Here is a 17,602-nt window from a genome sequence, read left to right on the forward strand (position 1 = left end):
CACAGTTGTTTGTTATCTCATTATAAGTGTTGCAACAGAGAATATACATTTGGAGATCTTTGATGCTTAAAGGGTCCTCATAAAACTCATGGAAAATGCATACTATGGAAAAAAACCTATGCACAGGTTTCAAATTGTTTACACCAAAATAAACCTACCTTTAAATTCAATCTTGCCATGAACTTTTTGTAGTACCCCTGTATATTGCCACATTTCTCTCTAGAAAGGTGTTGATGCTTCCACAGGAGTGCCTGGGGGTGGTGCTTGCTCTCCCCTTTTTATGGGAGAGGAGAATGCCTGGCTTGAGGCTGCGGGAAACCCAGGTTCAGCCCTGGCCAGCCCAGCTCCTGGCTGAGCTCTCCCCGCCCCTGCAGCTGCCCTGGCTGGCACTGGCATCCCCAGCCTCTGGCTTCACACCCGGGCCCTTCCCAGTGACACATGGTCCCCACACAATCTCAGGGGCTGCTCATGAGCTGGGAAGGAAACAGGTGTCCATGGGAACCTAGGGCCCAGTCTTTGCAGGGCAGAGAAACACTTGTTGCTATCAGACCATCCCAAGTAGGGGAGAGCAGATGACACAGGGGAAGTGGTGAACATCTTTATGGATTACGTAGTCTGTGAGTCTTACAGGCATTCTGCCATGGCAACAGGCAGATGTTGTTTGTATCCTGATCTAGCCCACTAACTATAACTCCACAAAGATACTTATGAGACAGTAAGTTTGAATATGGAGTGAGTGTTGGGTCTTATTAAGTATGACTGCTGATTTTGTTTGGTATGGTACTAAAAGTCTTTGAAAATCCATGATTCCTACTTCAGGAAGAGAAAAAAAAAAGGAAATCCATGTAACGCATTGTTATGAATCAAATCCCATCAGAGTTTGTTCCAGCAATGCCCAAATAAAACAAAAGCTGGAGGGGAAGGCGAGGCAAAGTTGGTTAAAAGTTGGTAACAGTTGGCTGTGAGTGACATGCACAGGAGGGTTCATCAGATTATCCGAGTGCATGCGGGAACTTCAGAAAGCTCGTGCAAACGGAATTTACGGATGTCTGTTGTGATGTGAAACTATCCTGAGATCCATGCAGTTCTTCGTATTATTGCATTTTCCAGAACATTTCCAAAAACGCTTCAGGTTTGAAATTCTTCATGGCAAAAACATGGATGTGTGTGTGTATCCCTACCTGTGAAGATCATGAAGATGCTCTAAAGATAACACTGTTGAGGGAAGGCAGTTACAAAGTGCCCCCTGTGGTTTCCATGTAGAAGAAAAGGAACCTGTTCTTTGTGTTGCAGACAGTTCAGCTCGTTTCAGAGCACAGGCAAAGGCTGCCGCGAAGGCAGACGTGGAAGCCATGTTTCACCAGCTACTTGGCTTCTGAGCAGATGGTGTTGCCTTTGCAGAGGTCTTTAGGTTTCCTTCGTGTCAGCCCGGGCTGGCTACAAGAAATCTCCAACCTACTAACAGTGCCATTCACTGATGCAAAGGGGACAAGACAAATGCCCAGCAAGTGCCCGAGTGTCCTCCTGCTCTGGTTTCCCGGGGCTCCACTCAGCTCTCCAGGGAAGATGGAGTCATTGCAGCAATCAGCTCCCAGGTCACGTAGACAGGTGGTGGGGCTACCAGGACCCATGAGAGACCTGGAGGAACCTCACAAAGACCTGCACTTACAGGAACATAGCACAGCAGGGACCCTCACCCTACAGTGCAGTGTGTGTGGAGGTGAGGACTGCATAAGTGACTGGGCAGGCTGCCTGGAAGACCCCTAAATGCTGCCAGGGCTGGAGCAGCAAAAGCCAGAGGTGAGGACAAACAGTGCCGTGGTTCCTGGAGGTCAACCTGTCAACCTTACCAGGTAAGCCAAGGGCCCCACCCAAGCTAAAAACCGGGAGCCTGAGAGGTCCAAGCAAATGTGACTGCAGGAATGGCTGGATCAGGGTGCACAATCTGCTTCCACTCTCAGATTTGCTCCACTTGGGATCAAGTCAAAACCCCACATGCAAAACCCCAATCTTGTGTCCTAACAACTTCACAGCTTCATGGGAAAGAGATCCCCTCTAGTCAATAGGTCCAGCAAAACTCCTCTGAGAGGACACTCACTGGATTGTAATGGCCGGAGGAAACTCACCCAGCCCAGAGGCAAAGCCCTGCATTTGGAGTGTGGTGCCCTCAGAGTGCAGCCAGGAGGCCAAGGCACCCCCATGCGAGTCCACAGGCTGAGATACCACAGAGAAACTCCAGGGTACCATCCGCAGACAACAGGGAGATGGGCACAGATGCCGTCTCTGTCCACTGCCCACTCCATCCAGAACGTACCAGAGCCTACACACTGAGAAGACACCAGACAGGCCTTGCTTCCTGCACCTCAGGGTCTGGGAGGGCCCCCCATCCCAGCTGCCCTGATGAACAAGGAGACAGGTCATATGCAAGGTGGGGCAGGGCTCCATGTCCTAGGGGCTTGCGATGCCCTCCATCACCCTGTCCCCCAAGAGTCCTACCTCCTCTGTTGCCTGATGGGGGTGGGGGGGACACCAGGAGAGTCCAGAGTCCCAAATCATCACGCTCAGTTCCTGCCAGGAGTGGGGCACTCAGAAGGCACATTCAACACTCAGGGAGCTCCTCCTGACCCAGCCCGGGGAGTCTGCAGAAGGGACCAGACAAAAAACCCAGGCAGGCAGGATCCGGCACCCATCAGGAGTGCGAGTAGGGAGGATGTGGGGGCTCGTCCATGCCAGGCTGGGACAGCCAGGTCTTCCCACGAGCCCTGAGACTCTCGCAGTCCAGGGATGGCTTTGAGCCCTGGACAAGATGCGAAGACATTAGAATGCAGTGTCAGGATCTCTGCAGGGATCCGTGGCAGCCAGTTTGCCCAGGACTGAGGCATCCCCTGGGCTATGAGAGTTTCAATGCAAAAATCAAGACAGTCCTGGGCAAACTCAGACAGCTGGTCCCCCTCTATTGTACCCTGTGTGGGACAGATAACCCAGACAGGTTGAAGGGTATGTGCAGGGGAAAGGAGACCCCAGAAGGAGTGTGCACTCCCTCCTACACCTGCAGGTGCTGGAATCAAGACAGACAACTGCACGGAACCTGAGGGCTTTGGGGAAACTCACTCACCTCCTAAGGGGTAAAGGTCCTGATGTTGCTCCCCTCCCTCCCCAGCCTCCTGTGGGGCACCTCCTACTGGCCAAGGACACCTGGAAGCCAGAAGGCCTGGGGCCCCTGATGGAGCCAGCATCACAGGGCATGGAGCAGGGGCAGTGGTGAGGAGCTGAGCTCTGAGCTTCTTCAGGGTCTCCCACATGGGTGCAAGGGTTAAGGCACTTGGGCCACCTTCTGCTGCCTTCCCAGGTGCATTAGCAGGGAGCTGGATTGAAAGTGGAGCAGCTGGGTCTCGAACTGGTTGCCCATGTGGGATGCCAGCACTGCAGGCAGAGGCTTAACCTGCTACACCACAATGCCAGCCTGAACTTCTTTCTAGGTTTAACTTCAGCTACAAAACAGTATTTGCATATGACCATGTTATTGCTGTCAGAACTTATTTATTTGAAAAACACAGTGAAAGAGAGAAAGGAGTGGGGGAGGGAGAGGGAGATAGAGATCTTCCATCTGCTGGTTCACTCCCCAAATCACTACAACAGCCGGATCTGTACCAGGTGGAAGCCAGGAACCAGGAACTCCGACCTTGTCTCCCACGTGAGTGCAGGGGCCCAAGCACTTTGGTCATCTTCCACTGCCTTCCCAGGCACATTAGTGGGAAGCTGGATTGGAAACAGAGCAGCCAGGACTCCAACCAGCATTCTGATATCAGATGCTGGCATCCCAAGCAGCAGCTTAACTCACTGCACCACAATGCCAGCCCAAAATGTTGTTTAAATCATGATTATACAAGCAGAGAATGACATTTAGAGTAAAAAGCTGGGGGCCGGCACTGTGGCATAGCGGATAAAGCCGCTGCCTGCAGAGCCAGCATCCCATATGGGTGCCTGTTTGAGTCCCGGCTACTCCACTTCCAATCCAGCTCTCTGCTGTGGCCTCAGAAAGCACTAGAAGATGGCCCAAGTCCTTGAGCCCCTGCACCAGTGTGGGAGACCCAGAGGAAGCTCCTGGCTCCTGGCTTTGGATTGGCACAGCTCCAGCCATAGAGGCCAATTGGGGAGCGAACCAGTGGATGGAAGACTTCTCTGTGTCTGCCTCTCCTTTTCTGTGTAACTCTGACTTTCAAATAAATACATACATCTTTAACGAGAGAGAGGGAGAGGGAGAGAGAGAGAGAGAGAAGCTGGCAAAAGTTAAAAGTTAACCCTTTAAAATTTTCTATTTCGTATTTGCTAAAATGAGCATGTATTTCCTCTTTAAGAAAAAAAAGTTACTGAAATGTATAAACTCTTCGATTTATTTTTTATTTTTTAAATTTTTAAAATTTTTTTATTTTTCTTTGACAGGCAGAATTAGACAGTGAGTGAGTGAGAGAGAGAGAAAGGTCTTCCTTTTTCCGTTAGTTCACCCCCCAAATGGTTGCTATGGCCGGCGTGCTGCGCCAATCCGAAGCCAGGAGCCAGGTGCTTCCTCCTGGTCTCCCATGCGGGTGCAGGGCCCAAGCACTTGGGCCATCCTCCACTGCCTTCCCAGGCCACAGCAGAGAGCTGGACTGGAAGAGGAGCAGCCGGGACAGAATCCGGCGCCCCAACCGGGACTAGAACCCAGGGTGCCAGCGCCGCAGGCGGAGGATTAGCCTGGTGAGCCGCGGCGCCTGCGTATTTTTTAAAGTTAGCCTACAATGATGAAAGAAAGCACGAATTCAGCTTTCGGGAGGACTGGACAACTGGCGAGGCAAGCAGATGTCTTCCCGGACGCCAGGGGCGGTCACCACTGCGCAGCCGCAGCTTGCACTCCACCAGGGGAGGACGTCTCACCTCAGCGCCAGGTAGGGGGTGCCGGTGCTGGAGCCATCTGGCAGCCCAGACCCAACCTCCATGGCCCTCCCTTTTCCCAAGCCCCAACCGAACCAGTCTTCCTCCTGCCCAGGCCCTTGCACACCGGGAACTCTGGCGCCGGAGCAGTCGCTCAGACCTTCCATAACGGTGGGCCGTCTGTGCCCTATCCACCCCTCCCCGCCATAGCCCAACCCAGACCCACAGAGCGGCTTCCTGCCCCACACTCAGATCCCGCCCCAGTCCCTGTGGTTGCTTCTTTCACCCCTCCCCAAGGTGAGGACCAGCCCCTGTGAGACGGGAACATGCAGTCCAAGTCAGGACACCCAGAACCCCACCTGCTGCCCACATGGGCACTTCTCACCGGCACTCTTGAGTGCCCTGCCCTGGATGGATCCAGTGAAGGCTCCCACTGCTGCCCCTGGGCCCTGCACCCCTACCTCCTGTGCCCCCTGTGCTCCATGGCCCTGGGCTGGGTCTCTGGGCAACAACCTGGCGTTCCTGAGGGGTAGGAGAGTAGGAAGGACATGTGACCAATCCAGGCTGCCCAGCAGGCTTCAGGCAGAGCTGGGCCAGGTGGACACCAATGCAGAGGACTTTGATGGCAACCAGAGGGTTAGAGGGTAGTCCTCCCCACACTAAGGACCCTGGACCCCTCCCCCGACCTTAGCGGAAATGTCACAGGGGAAAGCAGCTGAACAGGACCCAAGACAGGGGCGGTAGCACGTTCCATGTCCACCAGGGCAGCCATGGGACTCTTTTGGGCTGTGCGTGTTGAAGTGATGGGGAGAGGAGGGTGGAGCAGATCTCTGAGTTGTTTGGGAGAAGCCAGATCAATGGGCCAGCCTCTCACCTGTGAGGAACTCAAACTCTCAGCTGTGAAGAGCTTGGAAAGCACTGTGTATAGGTGTAGAAACACTCCTGGGGCTGTGTTTCAATTTTCCCAGGTACTCCTGGAAAGTGAGGCTGGAGCCAGTGTGCAGATCAGCCTGGGCACTGGACACCAGGCACTCACTGGGCAGGCTCACCGTCCTCGAAGCACAGGTGCAAGGCCAGGCAAGGAGAAGGTACAGAGGCATGGCCCTGCATTCTTTCTCCTCTGGAAGGGGCCACACTTGGGACTTCTGATGCGGATCAGTCCCCCTTTCCTGGCCCTGCAACCTTTTAAAAAATGATGTTTTTATTTACTTATTTATTTGAAAGGCATAGTGCAGGCACTCAGACTGTTTCCCACTGCTTTCCCAGATGCATTAGCAGTGAGTTGGATCACAAGCAGAGCAGGTGGGACTTGAACCGGTACTCTGATACAGGACGCTGGTGTTGCAAGCAGCAGCTTAACCCACTGCACCATCACCACCAGCACCCTACACCATCAACACCATGCAACTCTTGGCAGATGGTTTAATCTTGCCAAACCCCAGGTGTCAGGACAGGTCCTTGACAAAGCAGAGAGCAGGAAGGGGAGCCACTTCCAGCCAACAGGACCTCACAGTTTGGGACCACCAGCTGCCTGCCTAATTGCTCCCCTGGACCTCAAATCCCATTTTCTGTAGGCAGAAGGAGCCAGAACACTATTTGGTTGTAAATGAGAAACACGTGAGAATACCTCAAACAAAAATGGGAGTTTATTGGACCCAGATACTGGGACATTAAAGAATAGACCCTGGCTTCAGACCTGGCTGAATCCGACAGTTCCAAGGGTGTGTGTCTTTCTCCTTCTAGGAACCCACTTTGCTCTGGACCATTGCACTCTCAGAGGCCTCCCCCTTCTCACCCCCCACAGTGACCAAAGTCCCAGCGTCGCCAGGCTATGGTCTGTCCAGCTGCACCGTCCAGCAGAGGATAAACTGCTTTTACCATGTCCCTGGGCTGGCTGTCAAGGACCAGCACCGGCCACCTGCTGATCCCTGTTCCAGTGTTTTGGCCTGAGGCTTCTAGCAGCTCCAGGGCCCGACGTAGGCTACCATCACCCTAAAGGACTCTCAGAAGACTGATTCCCAGGGTAAGGCGGCTGCCAGGGATCACAGCATTCCTTTATATCTCTCCCAACCATGGGACTGTGAGTCCCCAAGGAGCGCAGAGGGCAGATTTGGACCCTGCTAGGGCCCATGGCTCCAGTGTCTTGGTGCCATCCAAGGATCTGCTGACCTCCTAGTCCTCACATCAGTTACAAACCGTGGAGGTCACTCCAGGGCAGAACGGCCTCACCTGCCGCCTCTGGTAGACCTCAGCAGCGGGAGGCTTTGCACCTGCCTGCCTCACTCTCCCTTCTCTAGTCTGTTCACTTCTTCCGGTCGCCTGGCCCAGCCCCCTCCCCACAGCCCACCCAGAATGGTCCAGTTCCCTGTGAGACCACAGGGTTAGGATCTGCTTCCCCAACACTTTGTAAGTGCCAGGAGGCCACAGGCTGGATCAGTTTCCATTCCTCATCCAGTTCCTAGAACCAGGACGGGCACGGAGTGGGTGTTTAGGAATGAGATGAATGAATGGAGTGACTGCCAGTGGAGGGTAAGGGGTGAATGCAGTGGCCCCTGAATCAGCTGTTTCTCAGCAGCATGACTCAGCCAGAGCCCCTCCTTCAAGGGCAGAGCCTCAGGTTCCTCAAAGGTCCAGACGGGACCTCTTCCCAGGGCCTGGGGAGCACGGTGGAGCTGGAGATGACGTCAGGAAAAAGGCTCCACACAAGACATAAAGAGCTCCATTTTGTTCTCTAACAACTAGGGAGGATCTGTTTAGAATTTCAGGTTTTTTTTTTTTTGTTTTTTTTTTTTTTTTAGAAAAAGAAAAAAAAAAAAAAAACACCAGATGGCTCAGAGTGCGTAAACGTTGGGCCAGTTCTCGTGACCTTCCTCGGGAGATCGGGGCCCTGAGCGCAGTAGGGAGGGAGGGGCGGCCAGGAACCAGGGCGGGGAACGCCGGCCCAGTGACTCACTCGAGGTCCGACAGCCCGGGCGGTTCGTGCGCTCGCCGGCCAGCTGCGCGAGGGTCAGGGCGGGGAGCGCTGCTGCGAGAGGTGGGGGTTCCCTGGGCCCCCACTGGAGTCTGCCCCAAGTCTGGTGCTGCAGTAGATCTTGGGGTTAGATTCTGTCGCCGCCCGGCTATCGGCTGTCCAGTTTTGGCAAAGTCCCTTCCACCTGCAGGGGGTCTCAGTTTTCTCGGAGTTCTCTCCTCGCGGGGTAGGGGGCTGGGATTTCAGGCCTGTTGGGGTCGGCGCTGCCACTGAACCTGCCCTCGGCAGGGTCCTCTGGAGCCTGGGTAGGAGCCTGTGGTCGCACGCACCTGGCAATCAGGTTCCATTGTCTATCCCGTTTCACAGTGGGGAAACTGAGGCACGGAGCGACGCGTCTCTGCCTGAGGCTCCAGCTTAGTCTGAGGTTGGTCGGATCCAGGCCGATTGCCCCTTCCCGCCCCCCTCCAGGATCCCCCGCCCCACGCCCTCGCGCCAGCCTGCACCCGCGTCTGGGAGCCGCCCCTCGCCCACTTCCCCGACTCCCAGGACCCAGTCCCCGCCGTTGTCACGACAACCAGAGGCCAATGGGGAGCAGGCAGGGAAGGAGGCCCCGCCCCGGCCCCACCTCTCCCTGAGTGCTTGGGGCTATAAGGGCCCGGGGGCCGGGCGGCGGGAGCTCGAATCCGCGGGGCGCGAGGCGCGCACGGAGATCCAGAAGAGTCCGGAGTGAGCGACCCCCAGCCGCAAAGGGAGGCGGGAAAACGCCAGAGCAGCAGCCAAGATGTGCGGTGAGTGCCGCTACTGCTCCTCCGTGGCCTCGCGGCGCTGCGGCTCGGGAGCCACGCGCTGGACACCTGGGTGGGGGCGCCGATGTGCCCAGTCCCCCGACCGTGGGACTAACACTGGCCCGGCCTCCCGACCCAGGCCACCGAGTGGGGTCTCCGGGACTTAGGAAGAGGATCCCCGGCCCCCGACACGGAGAGGGGGGCCCAACCCAGCCTCCCTCACCCCCAAAAGAGAGGGATCGATGTGGTCCGGGTTTTGAGCTCCGCACGGCAGAGGTGTCCCCACCCCACGTCCAGCGAGGGCGCTTTTCACTTCCCAGGCGGCCACAAAGGCGGCCACGCGCAGGCTCGCGCATCCCGGCGCCTCTCTGCGCGCCGCGCCCACCGCCGAGGGGCGGCTCCGCCTGGGGCGCTCCGGAGGGAGACCTGGAGTGAACCCGTGTCCTTGGGAGGGTGGGCTCCGTGCTGTCGCGTCTGTGCTGTGAAGGGCTATGGACGAGGTGCGGGCGAGAGGCAGGAGCAGGAGAAGGAATCCAGGGCAGGCGCGGACCGGCCACCGGGCGCTGTCCCGCCGGGCTGCGCTTGGGGAGGCGTCCGGGAGCGCACATCTGCAATTCCTTCCCCTCCTGGCCCGGCTGCCTCCGCTGGCCGGCGGGGATAGCGCCGGGAACTTATGCTGGGACAAAAGGTCACTGTGTGTGTGTGTGTGTGTGTGTGTGTGTGTGTGTGTTTTCTTTTTTGCTGGAGTAGGATTCAGTTACCCATTCCAGCCTCCCGTGGCTGGAGGACCTGGTGGAACTTTTGAAGCCATGAAAGGCCTCTCTGACTTTGCCGAGGGCTGCAGGGTGGGGCGAGCCAGCGGTGAGCCGGGGGCCGAGGTCTGTACAGTCCTTGTTTCAGAGGCCAACTGCTCTCCACAGAGAAATGCCCCCACCAAGAAGTGGGCAGCCTCACCCAGGCCGAGCAGGCATCTGTTTAAGATTTCTAATTCCTCAGCAAAGGTCTCAGGGCTCCCAGGCATTGCTCCCAACTGGTAGGGCTGCCTTTGGGCAATTCTGGGGGCAGATGAGACCACAGGGGCCGATTTGTTGGGTCTCCCAGCTCTTGGGGCTCCAGACCCCTCAGCGGCAGCCTTAGAGCTAGGTTTGCGATCCATACCCTTGAACCAGGAGGCTCTGACCACCCCCCAAGCACCGGAGGCTTTCATCCCCCTTACCACCACCACCCCCAGAGTGCCATCCTGCTGCCTAGGGCGTTTGGTTTCCTCCAGCGTCTTCCTGAGTTGTGAGGGGCTCTCCTTCTCTCGACTCTCAAAAGCAGCAATCTTTTTGGCTTTTCTGGAGGGCTAGGGGTTGCCTTGAGGTCTCCAAAGGACCCCCAGAGCTCAGGAGCAGTGGCCACCCAAGTGGATGCCCACTCAGAGGCAGAAAGAGTGCAGTGGACCCAGGGGCCATCTCAGAATGCATTTCCCTAAGGAAGATCCTTGCTGATGATGGGGAAGGGGGTGGCAGTGCAGCTCAGCTGGGAGTCGTGTGGCATCCTGCATAGGAAAAGTATTTCCATTTCCAGTACAGCAGGCGCTGATGTGTCTAACATCTCTCTGACACTTGCCAAGCACCCTTGGCACTGGAGAAGCTGCCCCCTGTCCCCGCCCCAGGTGGCAGCAGGCCGGAGTCCGACACATTGCTTTGCTTTGTTCGGGGATCAGGGTCTGAGGATGCATGGCAAGTAGTACTCGTTTTCCTTTTGTGGTTGTTTTCTTTTGTAATCAACACACTAAAGTCTTTGAAAATTTAGTCCGTGTTACAGGAAAGGTGTTTTTAAAATGAGTATTCCATGTACAAGCAAAAAAATCACAAATATGATCCTGAGAAGAATCACGTAATCTCTTTACTTTATAGCAGGGAAACGGAGCTTCGTGCTCTGTGCCACTTGTCTGGGCAGGGCCTTTCTCAGAGCTGTTGCTGCTACCTGGAAACCCCCTGAGATCTAGGATCTCCTGGGCTGTTTCTGCAGAGGTCGAGACTGTGGCCCTTCCTTGTCCGTGTGTGCTGATGAGTCTGCTTGGATTGTGCCTTTGCTGCTTCTCCCACAGAAAGCGAGGACCACCCCCCAGCAGCCGATCCTCTGCACACTGAGCAGGTGCCCCCAAAACCCTTCAGGGCACTGAGAGCTCAGCTGGATGACACTTGGGAACTCACATGCGGTTTGGTTGACAGCAAGGATGCTGGCACTGTGCTGACTTTCTGCCTCCAGAAAGGTTACGATATTTTCTTCCTGCCTCCATCCCTCCCTCCCTTCTTTCCTTCTCCCCTGTCTTCTTGCAGAGTGGCTCTCCGTCTTCCAGGCCCTGGGGCCTCCCCCGCAAGAAGGGCAGGGGGATTGAGGACCAGTTTGGGGCTGGTCACTGACCAGGGAGAGGAAGAGCAGCAGTAAATGCTGCCCCAGAGGGAAAGCAAGGAGCCCCTGCCACAGCTCCCAGTGCAAGGACAGCCCAAGCAAACAGGCGTCTTTTCCTTCCGTGCACAGGATCTACACACTTTACAAAATCAGTTACCAAATGAAACAATTGGGAGATTTCACAAAAGTAGGTGAGACTTTGGGCCTCTCTTGAAGAAATCCAAAGATGAGCACCCTGGAGTGTCTATTTTTGCATGGGTGATGGGCACACGCTCGCCAGTTTTCCCAGCATCCTCACCACTGCCTCACTTGTTGGTGCCACCTGTCAGCTTCAGGCAGCCTGAGTGTGGGACTGCAGCTGGGAGAAGGCAGAGAGCAAGGACCTGGGCTCAGCTATGAGCTCCACTGACTGAGAAGGGGATGGCTGGTGTGCTGGGCTGGGTCCCTCGTCAGTACGCTGGTCTCAGCCTCTGTGGTCCCCTCACCCGCCTTCTCCTCATCCGCACCAAATCTCCCTCCTCTTCTACACCAAATCTCCCTCTTCTGCCCTCTAACAAGGACACCTGGGACTGCTCTTAGGATACTGCTCATCTCGATGTCCTTAACACAACCTCACCTATGAAGACCTTTCCCAAATAACAGCATTTACAGATTCCAGGAAATGGGACCTGATATCTTGGTGGCCATTATTCACCCTACTTTAAGGTGCCTGCCCCCCTGATACACCAGTGACTCTCAGGTATTCGAGTCTCAGTGGTGAGGACCATAACCAGAGATCCACCAGCCTCCCCCTCCCACACATACACCCAAGTCCCCTGGTCCCGGCACCCTTGAGTGGACTCACGGCAGCCAGAAGGTGAGCACTGGCATCAGGTAAACACCCACTCCTTCCCTGGCCTGGCGTTTTCCTCCCCTTTATCTCTTCTGTGCAAGAAGGGGTGTAGCTGTTATTCCCCACAATCAAAGGAGATCAGGGAGACACACACACACATACACACATACACACACACGCACATGGATCTGTTTGCTTGTGTGAGTAGAATCATTCTTCCAGAGAGCTTGTCCAGTGCCTACTGAGGACTTCTCTCCCATCTCAGCCGGAGATGACACCTTCACAGTTTTCTCCAGAGAGGTTTAAGGACTCTGAGGAGGGCTCACCCTTTTCCCTATTCTTCTTCCGGCTCTCAGAGCCCCATCTGACCTGAGACCCGCTTCCTCTTAGTAACATTGGACCCCTAGGAAGCAAGCGGCTTCTTTGGATGGACTGGAGTTGGTGAGGTGCAAACTCAGGGCAGGATGCTTGGACATCCCAGATGGACTGGAGTTGGTGAGGTGCGAACTCAGGGCAGGATGCTTGGACACAGCCCCAGTGGCCTCACTGGTGAATACAGACTCCTGCTCAGGGAGGCGCTGATTGGCGTTGGCAGCAGGCTCTCCACTTTGCCAGCTTCACCATGGCTGGTTCCAGGTCGTCAGTGTGAGGGAAGGGATGGACACAGCCAGCTCTGGGGCATAGCGTTCGCAGACTCCTTACCCTGGAGTCTCCCTACCCACCCTGTTGTGGCTGCTGTCAGATGGAGGAGTTGCAAGGGGCCCCAGCAGTGGGGGCTGCCGCTGCTCTTCCGCCTCTTCCCTCACTGTGGGAGTCCTCTGTCCCTCAGCCTTGTCCATCAGGGGTTTCCCAAGGTCAAAAACCTTCTGGGAAATTTGTGACAGCATTATTACTGAACAGTAAATGGAATGGTTTTTATTTTTGCTTTGTTTCAGCAAAAGTGGCTTCTAAAGAGAGGTAAACTGGATTTACAGTCTCTGAAGATGACTCAGTGCCGAGGCAGTTAACCAGTTTAATCTGATTATCTGCCTCTTAATTTTCAAAGGAAATATTTCTTCCTGAAAAAATAAATTGGCTTCCTTTATAGCCAATTTCTTTCAGATTAAACAAGACTTGTATTTTTTTTTTCTTACAACTGTTTTTTTTTTTTCTTTTCCTGAAATGGAGAGTATATGTCAGTACTTTGTTCTTAGTGGAACCCTAAAATGACAAAGACACTAGAAACTATTGGTTAAAAGTAGACCTGCCTTGTCCAGGGTGCAGCAGGAAGCAGAGCCCATGTTAGTTCCTGGGTTCTGTGGTGCCGTGGCTCTAACTAGGCAGGATGAGGCTGTCCCTAGAGCAGCCAAGTCAGCCTCCTGACCCTGAGCCAGCTCCTAGTCTGCTCAGGGTCCCTGGCCAGGTCTGCAGGGCCTCTGGGACCATGTGTAAGAACCTGGCTGTGGGATCCACACGGGTGCCTCCAGGGACCTCCGCCTTGGTCTCATCTCTGCGAGGAGTCAGCAGGGATTGTCATCCTCAGCTCCACAGTCCAGAGGTGCAACGTGGCTACACTCTTCTGTCTGGGCATGGCGTAATCCAGTCTATATTAGGGAACCTAATCTATATTAGGTTTGTGGACTAAAAAGGCCAGTGCCCCCACTCCAGCTGGTCATTGTCACTATCTGTCACTTGCTGAGTGTCCAAGGCCCCTGCCTGTGTGTCTCGGTCCTGGCTCCTGTGTGACTGCTCAGCCCCATGCAGAGAGTGCTAAGATAGGACAGGGGCCGCAGTCCCCGCTCAGGCTCAGCGGGGAGGCCCCGTGAGTTCACCAAGGTCTCTCTCTCTCTCTCATTCACTCATCACCTCTTCTGCTCTGAGAGTGGGGCACTGAGAAGCCGTCTGGAGCCTCTGGGTGCCAGGGGCAGTGTGAGCGGAGAGTTGTGTGGCTGGGCCGGGTGCTGGCCCCAAGCTGGGCATTTCTTCTGTCACGGGAGGAGTGTGTGACCAGGACCCTCCTTGCAGAGCAGGTGCTTCTTTTCTGTAGAAGATCTCACAGGACCTGCTCGCTCACACTTCCAGGCCTCCTGCACCTGCCTCCCCAGCCTCTAATCCCAGCCTGCTGTGGCCCCTGCAGGAGCCCAAAGACGTCTCCCTAGGCAGCCACCATGGGCACCCATGTTCTCCCCTGCCACATCTCTGCTGCTCCTTTGTCACTCCGGCTTGACAGATAGGACCACTTCCCAACCACGTAGGCCTCGTGGTGCTACGAGACTTCTCAAGTATACAGAGCTGGAAATTTCCTTTGGACTTTGTGGAAAGACCAAGGAGAATCAGAAATGACCTGGAGCCATTTTGCTGCCCTGTTCCTGGCTCCCTTACAATCGTGTCGCCTGCCTTCAGTGGAGCAAGTGAGTGACAGAAAGTCAAGGTGGAGAGTGACAGCTGTCTTGAAAGGTGGATGGAAAAATGGAAAAAGGAGTTCAGAAGAGGAAGGAGAGATTATTTTCACTTGGAGTGGCGGGGTGGGGAGTGGAGGCAGAGGAGGGTTCTGTGGGAACAGTCATGAGACGGAGGATCCCAGGAGGGGACTGGGACCTGGGACCTGGACACTGCAGGGTGGTGGTGGCAATAAGGGCAGGGGGTCACAGTGAACGGGAGGGGAGGTTGGTGCCAGGCTGAGGACTGCAGCTCTGTGCCCTGGGCAGAGAAGGGAGGGGAATGTGGCTGGAGCACAGTGGGCAGAGTCTCGGGCCCAGCGCCAAGCCTAACCCCCGCCCAGCCCTGTATTCGTGTATGCTTTTGCCCAGCCAGTGCTTGTTGGGTCCCTGACCTGTGGCTGGGCCAGGTGCAGGGAGGCAGCAGTGGGTAGGGTGCATGTGGTGTCCATGGTCAGGAGAGAGCAGGCAGCAGAGAGTGAGGCATAGAGAAAGGAAGAGAGGGCTGTGGAGGAAATAAATAGAGCCCCAGGTAACCTGTGTGCCGAAACTTGCAGTCTGGGTGGAAGCCATCTTCACAAAGAGCCAGTCTGGGGCCGGCGCCATGGCTCAATAGGCTAATCCTCCGCCTGCGGCACCGGCACACCGGGTTCTAGTCCCGGTCGGGGCGCCAGATTCTGTCCCGGTTGCCCCTCTTCCAGGTCAGCTCTCTGCTGTGGCCTGGGAAGGCAGTGGAGGATGGCCCAAGTACTTGTGCCCTGCACCCCATGGGAGACCAGGAGAAGCACCTGGCTCCTGGCTTCGGATCAGCGCGGTATGCCGGCCGCAGCGCGCCAGCCGCGGTGGCCATTGGAGGGTGAACCAACGGCAAAGGAAGACCTTTCTCTCTGTCTCTCTCTCTCTCTCTCACTATCCACTCTGCCTGTCCAAAAAAAAAAAAAAAAAAAGCCAGTCTGGGAGGTGTCTGTCCCACCCCTGCCTCGGATCACAGGCCCCTCAGCCTGAAAATCCCCCAAAGGCCCTGGGCTTCCATGCTCCCTGTGAGGCCCTGACAGGGCCATCCTGGCCCCATCTATATCCTTACAGCACCCTCATGGGCCAGAGGAATGCTTATGGAACAGTTCGGCCTTGATCCAGACACAGCCAAATCATGAACTTGGCTTAACATCCTTTCCCCAGGCAAAGGGCCAAGAAGAAATAAGAGTGAAGTGGTACTATTTTCACTTTGGTTATATTAAGAAAAAATTTTAGTGTATTTATTTTTTATTTCTTTTCTTTGAAAGTTAGAGCTATGGAGAAAGAGAGAGAGAGAGAGAGAGAGAGAGAGAGAGAGAGAGAATCGTCCATCCACTGGTTCACTCCGCAAATGGCGACAACTGCCAGGGCTGGGTCAGGTTGAAGCCAGGATCCAGGATCATCTTCCATATGAGAGACAGGGGCCCAAGCACCTGGGTCATCTGCAGCTTTCCTAGGTACATTAGCAAGGAGCTGGATCGGAAGTGGAACACGTGGGACTTGAACCAGTGCCCATACGGGATGGCAACATTGCAGGCAGAGGCTTACTCCACTAGCCCTCGTTTATGTATTTGCTAGAAAGATGAGAGAGCTGCATGTGTACTTGGAGCATCACTGCTGCCTCCCGGGGTCCACATGAGCAGGAAGGTGACTCGGAAACGGGATCAAGCCCAGTCACTCAGATGTGAGATTCTGGCCAAACACCCACCTCTCCCCTTGGTTTTACTTAAGGTAATTTCTCCCTGCTTGACTAGGCAGAGGGGCCCTTGCTTTGTCTCATTTGAACAACAGGAGCTACGGGGTAGGCACCCTGGGTTCTCATAGCATCCCTGGGTCACTGATAGGAGAAGCAAGGTCCAGGGTCCAGCGACTTGCTCGAAGCTGCACCCAGAGTAGGAGGCAGAGCTGAGACTGGAGACTGGCATCTGGCGCTGTCCTCAGACATCCATCCACCCCTGCCTCATGCTCCTGCTTGTCACATGGCTGGTGAAAGGCTGTGGGGGAAGGGCAGGAGGCCCACCCAGCAGGTGACCATCTGTCTTGGTGTATGGTGGTCCGTTCTGCCCTCTGTGATGTGTGGGGCTCACCTCAGGCAAAGGGCAGGCTGGTGGCTGCAGGGAGCATCAGAGTAGCCCATGGTGGCACTGTTCCCGGGGAGGGCAGAGGCAGGCACAGGCCCTGCCAGATGTCCCAGGTGCTGCACCATCACTGCTCCTGTGCCTGGGAGCCCTGGCACGGATGCCTGTGAAGTCAGGGAGGACCAGGGCAGTGTCGTGTTTGACACCATCTGCCAGTTGGTACTTGTCAGCTCTCATGCCTTGGCTGGAACACCCCTCTCCTGATAAAATGAGACCTGTTCTTTAAAAAAAAAAAAAAAGATTTTATTTATTTGAGAGGTAGAGTTACAGTGAGAGGGAGAGACAGAGAGAAAGGTCTTCCTAACATTGGTTCACTCCCCAATGGCTGCAATGGCCGGAGCTGCGCTGATCCGAAGCCAGGAGCCAGGTGCTTTTCCTGGTCTCCCATGCGGGTGCAGGGCCGAAGCACTTGGGCCATCCTCCACTGCCTTCCCAGGCCACAGCAGAGAGCTGGAGTGGAAGAGGAGCAACTGGGACAGAATCCGGCACCCATATGGGATGCCAGTGCCGCAGGCAGGGTATTAACCCACTGCTCCATGGCACCAGCCCCAATACCTCTTCTTATTTAGGTATCATCTAGCTATGCAGAGAACCGCCATGCCCTCACCCTCATCTGGTTCTTATGGTGGCCTGTGTTGAAACATCACAGCCTGGCACCCAGCTAAGCATCTTTAACTACATACAGAAGACACGTGCTGTGCGAAGCAGTCTCTGCCCAGTGTCCAGCAGCGGCCTCATAGTGGCTTCTGCCCCACAGGTCTTGGATGCCCTTCCGGAAGTACACTTGTCTATATCTGTAGGGGAGCAGATCCAGGTTCCCATGGACACTGACACCCACAGCTGTGCAAGTCCCGACTGTGAAGTGTAGTATCTACATGTAACTCACACACCGGCCCTGTAATCTCTGGATGACTTAGGATACCTGACACAACAAAAATGCTCTGTGACATTGTTTGGGGGAATAACAGCAAGAGAAAAAGATCTGAACAGGTTCAGGTAAAGTACATTTAAAAAAGACTTCATCCACGGTCAGCTGACTCCATGGATGGGGAACCCACAGATCAGAAGGTGACTCCACGGAAATGCAGTTTATTAGGTACTAAGTGAGGTGTTATAGGTCATGTGCAGGTGAT

At 55.2% G+C, this 17,602-nt stretch overlaps 1 protein-coding gene across 1 annotated transcript in view; it reads left to right on the forward strand.

Annotated features, from left to right (window-relative positions):
* The first annotated feature begins 8,515 nt into the window (after positions 1-8,515).
* Positions 8,516-17,602, forward strand: part of GFPT2 (glutamine--fructose-6-phosphate transaminase 2) — a 48,382-nt gene continuing 39,295 nt past the window's right edge. Inside the window, exon 1 of the mRNA XM_008275002.4 lies at positions 8,516-8,670. Within this exon, the coding sequence (XP_008273224.1) occupies positions 8,664-8,670 (7 nt within the window). The 5' untranslated portion in view covers positions 8,516-8,663. The remainder of the gene's footprint in view (positions 8,671-17,602) is intronic.

Source organism: Oryctolagus cuniculus, chromosome 6, assembly GCF_051225735.1.
Source record: "Oryctolagus cuniculus isolate XC-2025 breed Fujian yellow rabbit chromosome 6, ASM5122573v1, whole genome shotgun sequence".
NCBI lineage: Eukaryota > Metazoa > Chordata > Mammalia > Lagomorpha > Leporidae > Oryctolagus > Oryctolagus cuniculus.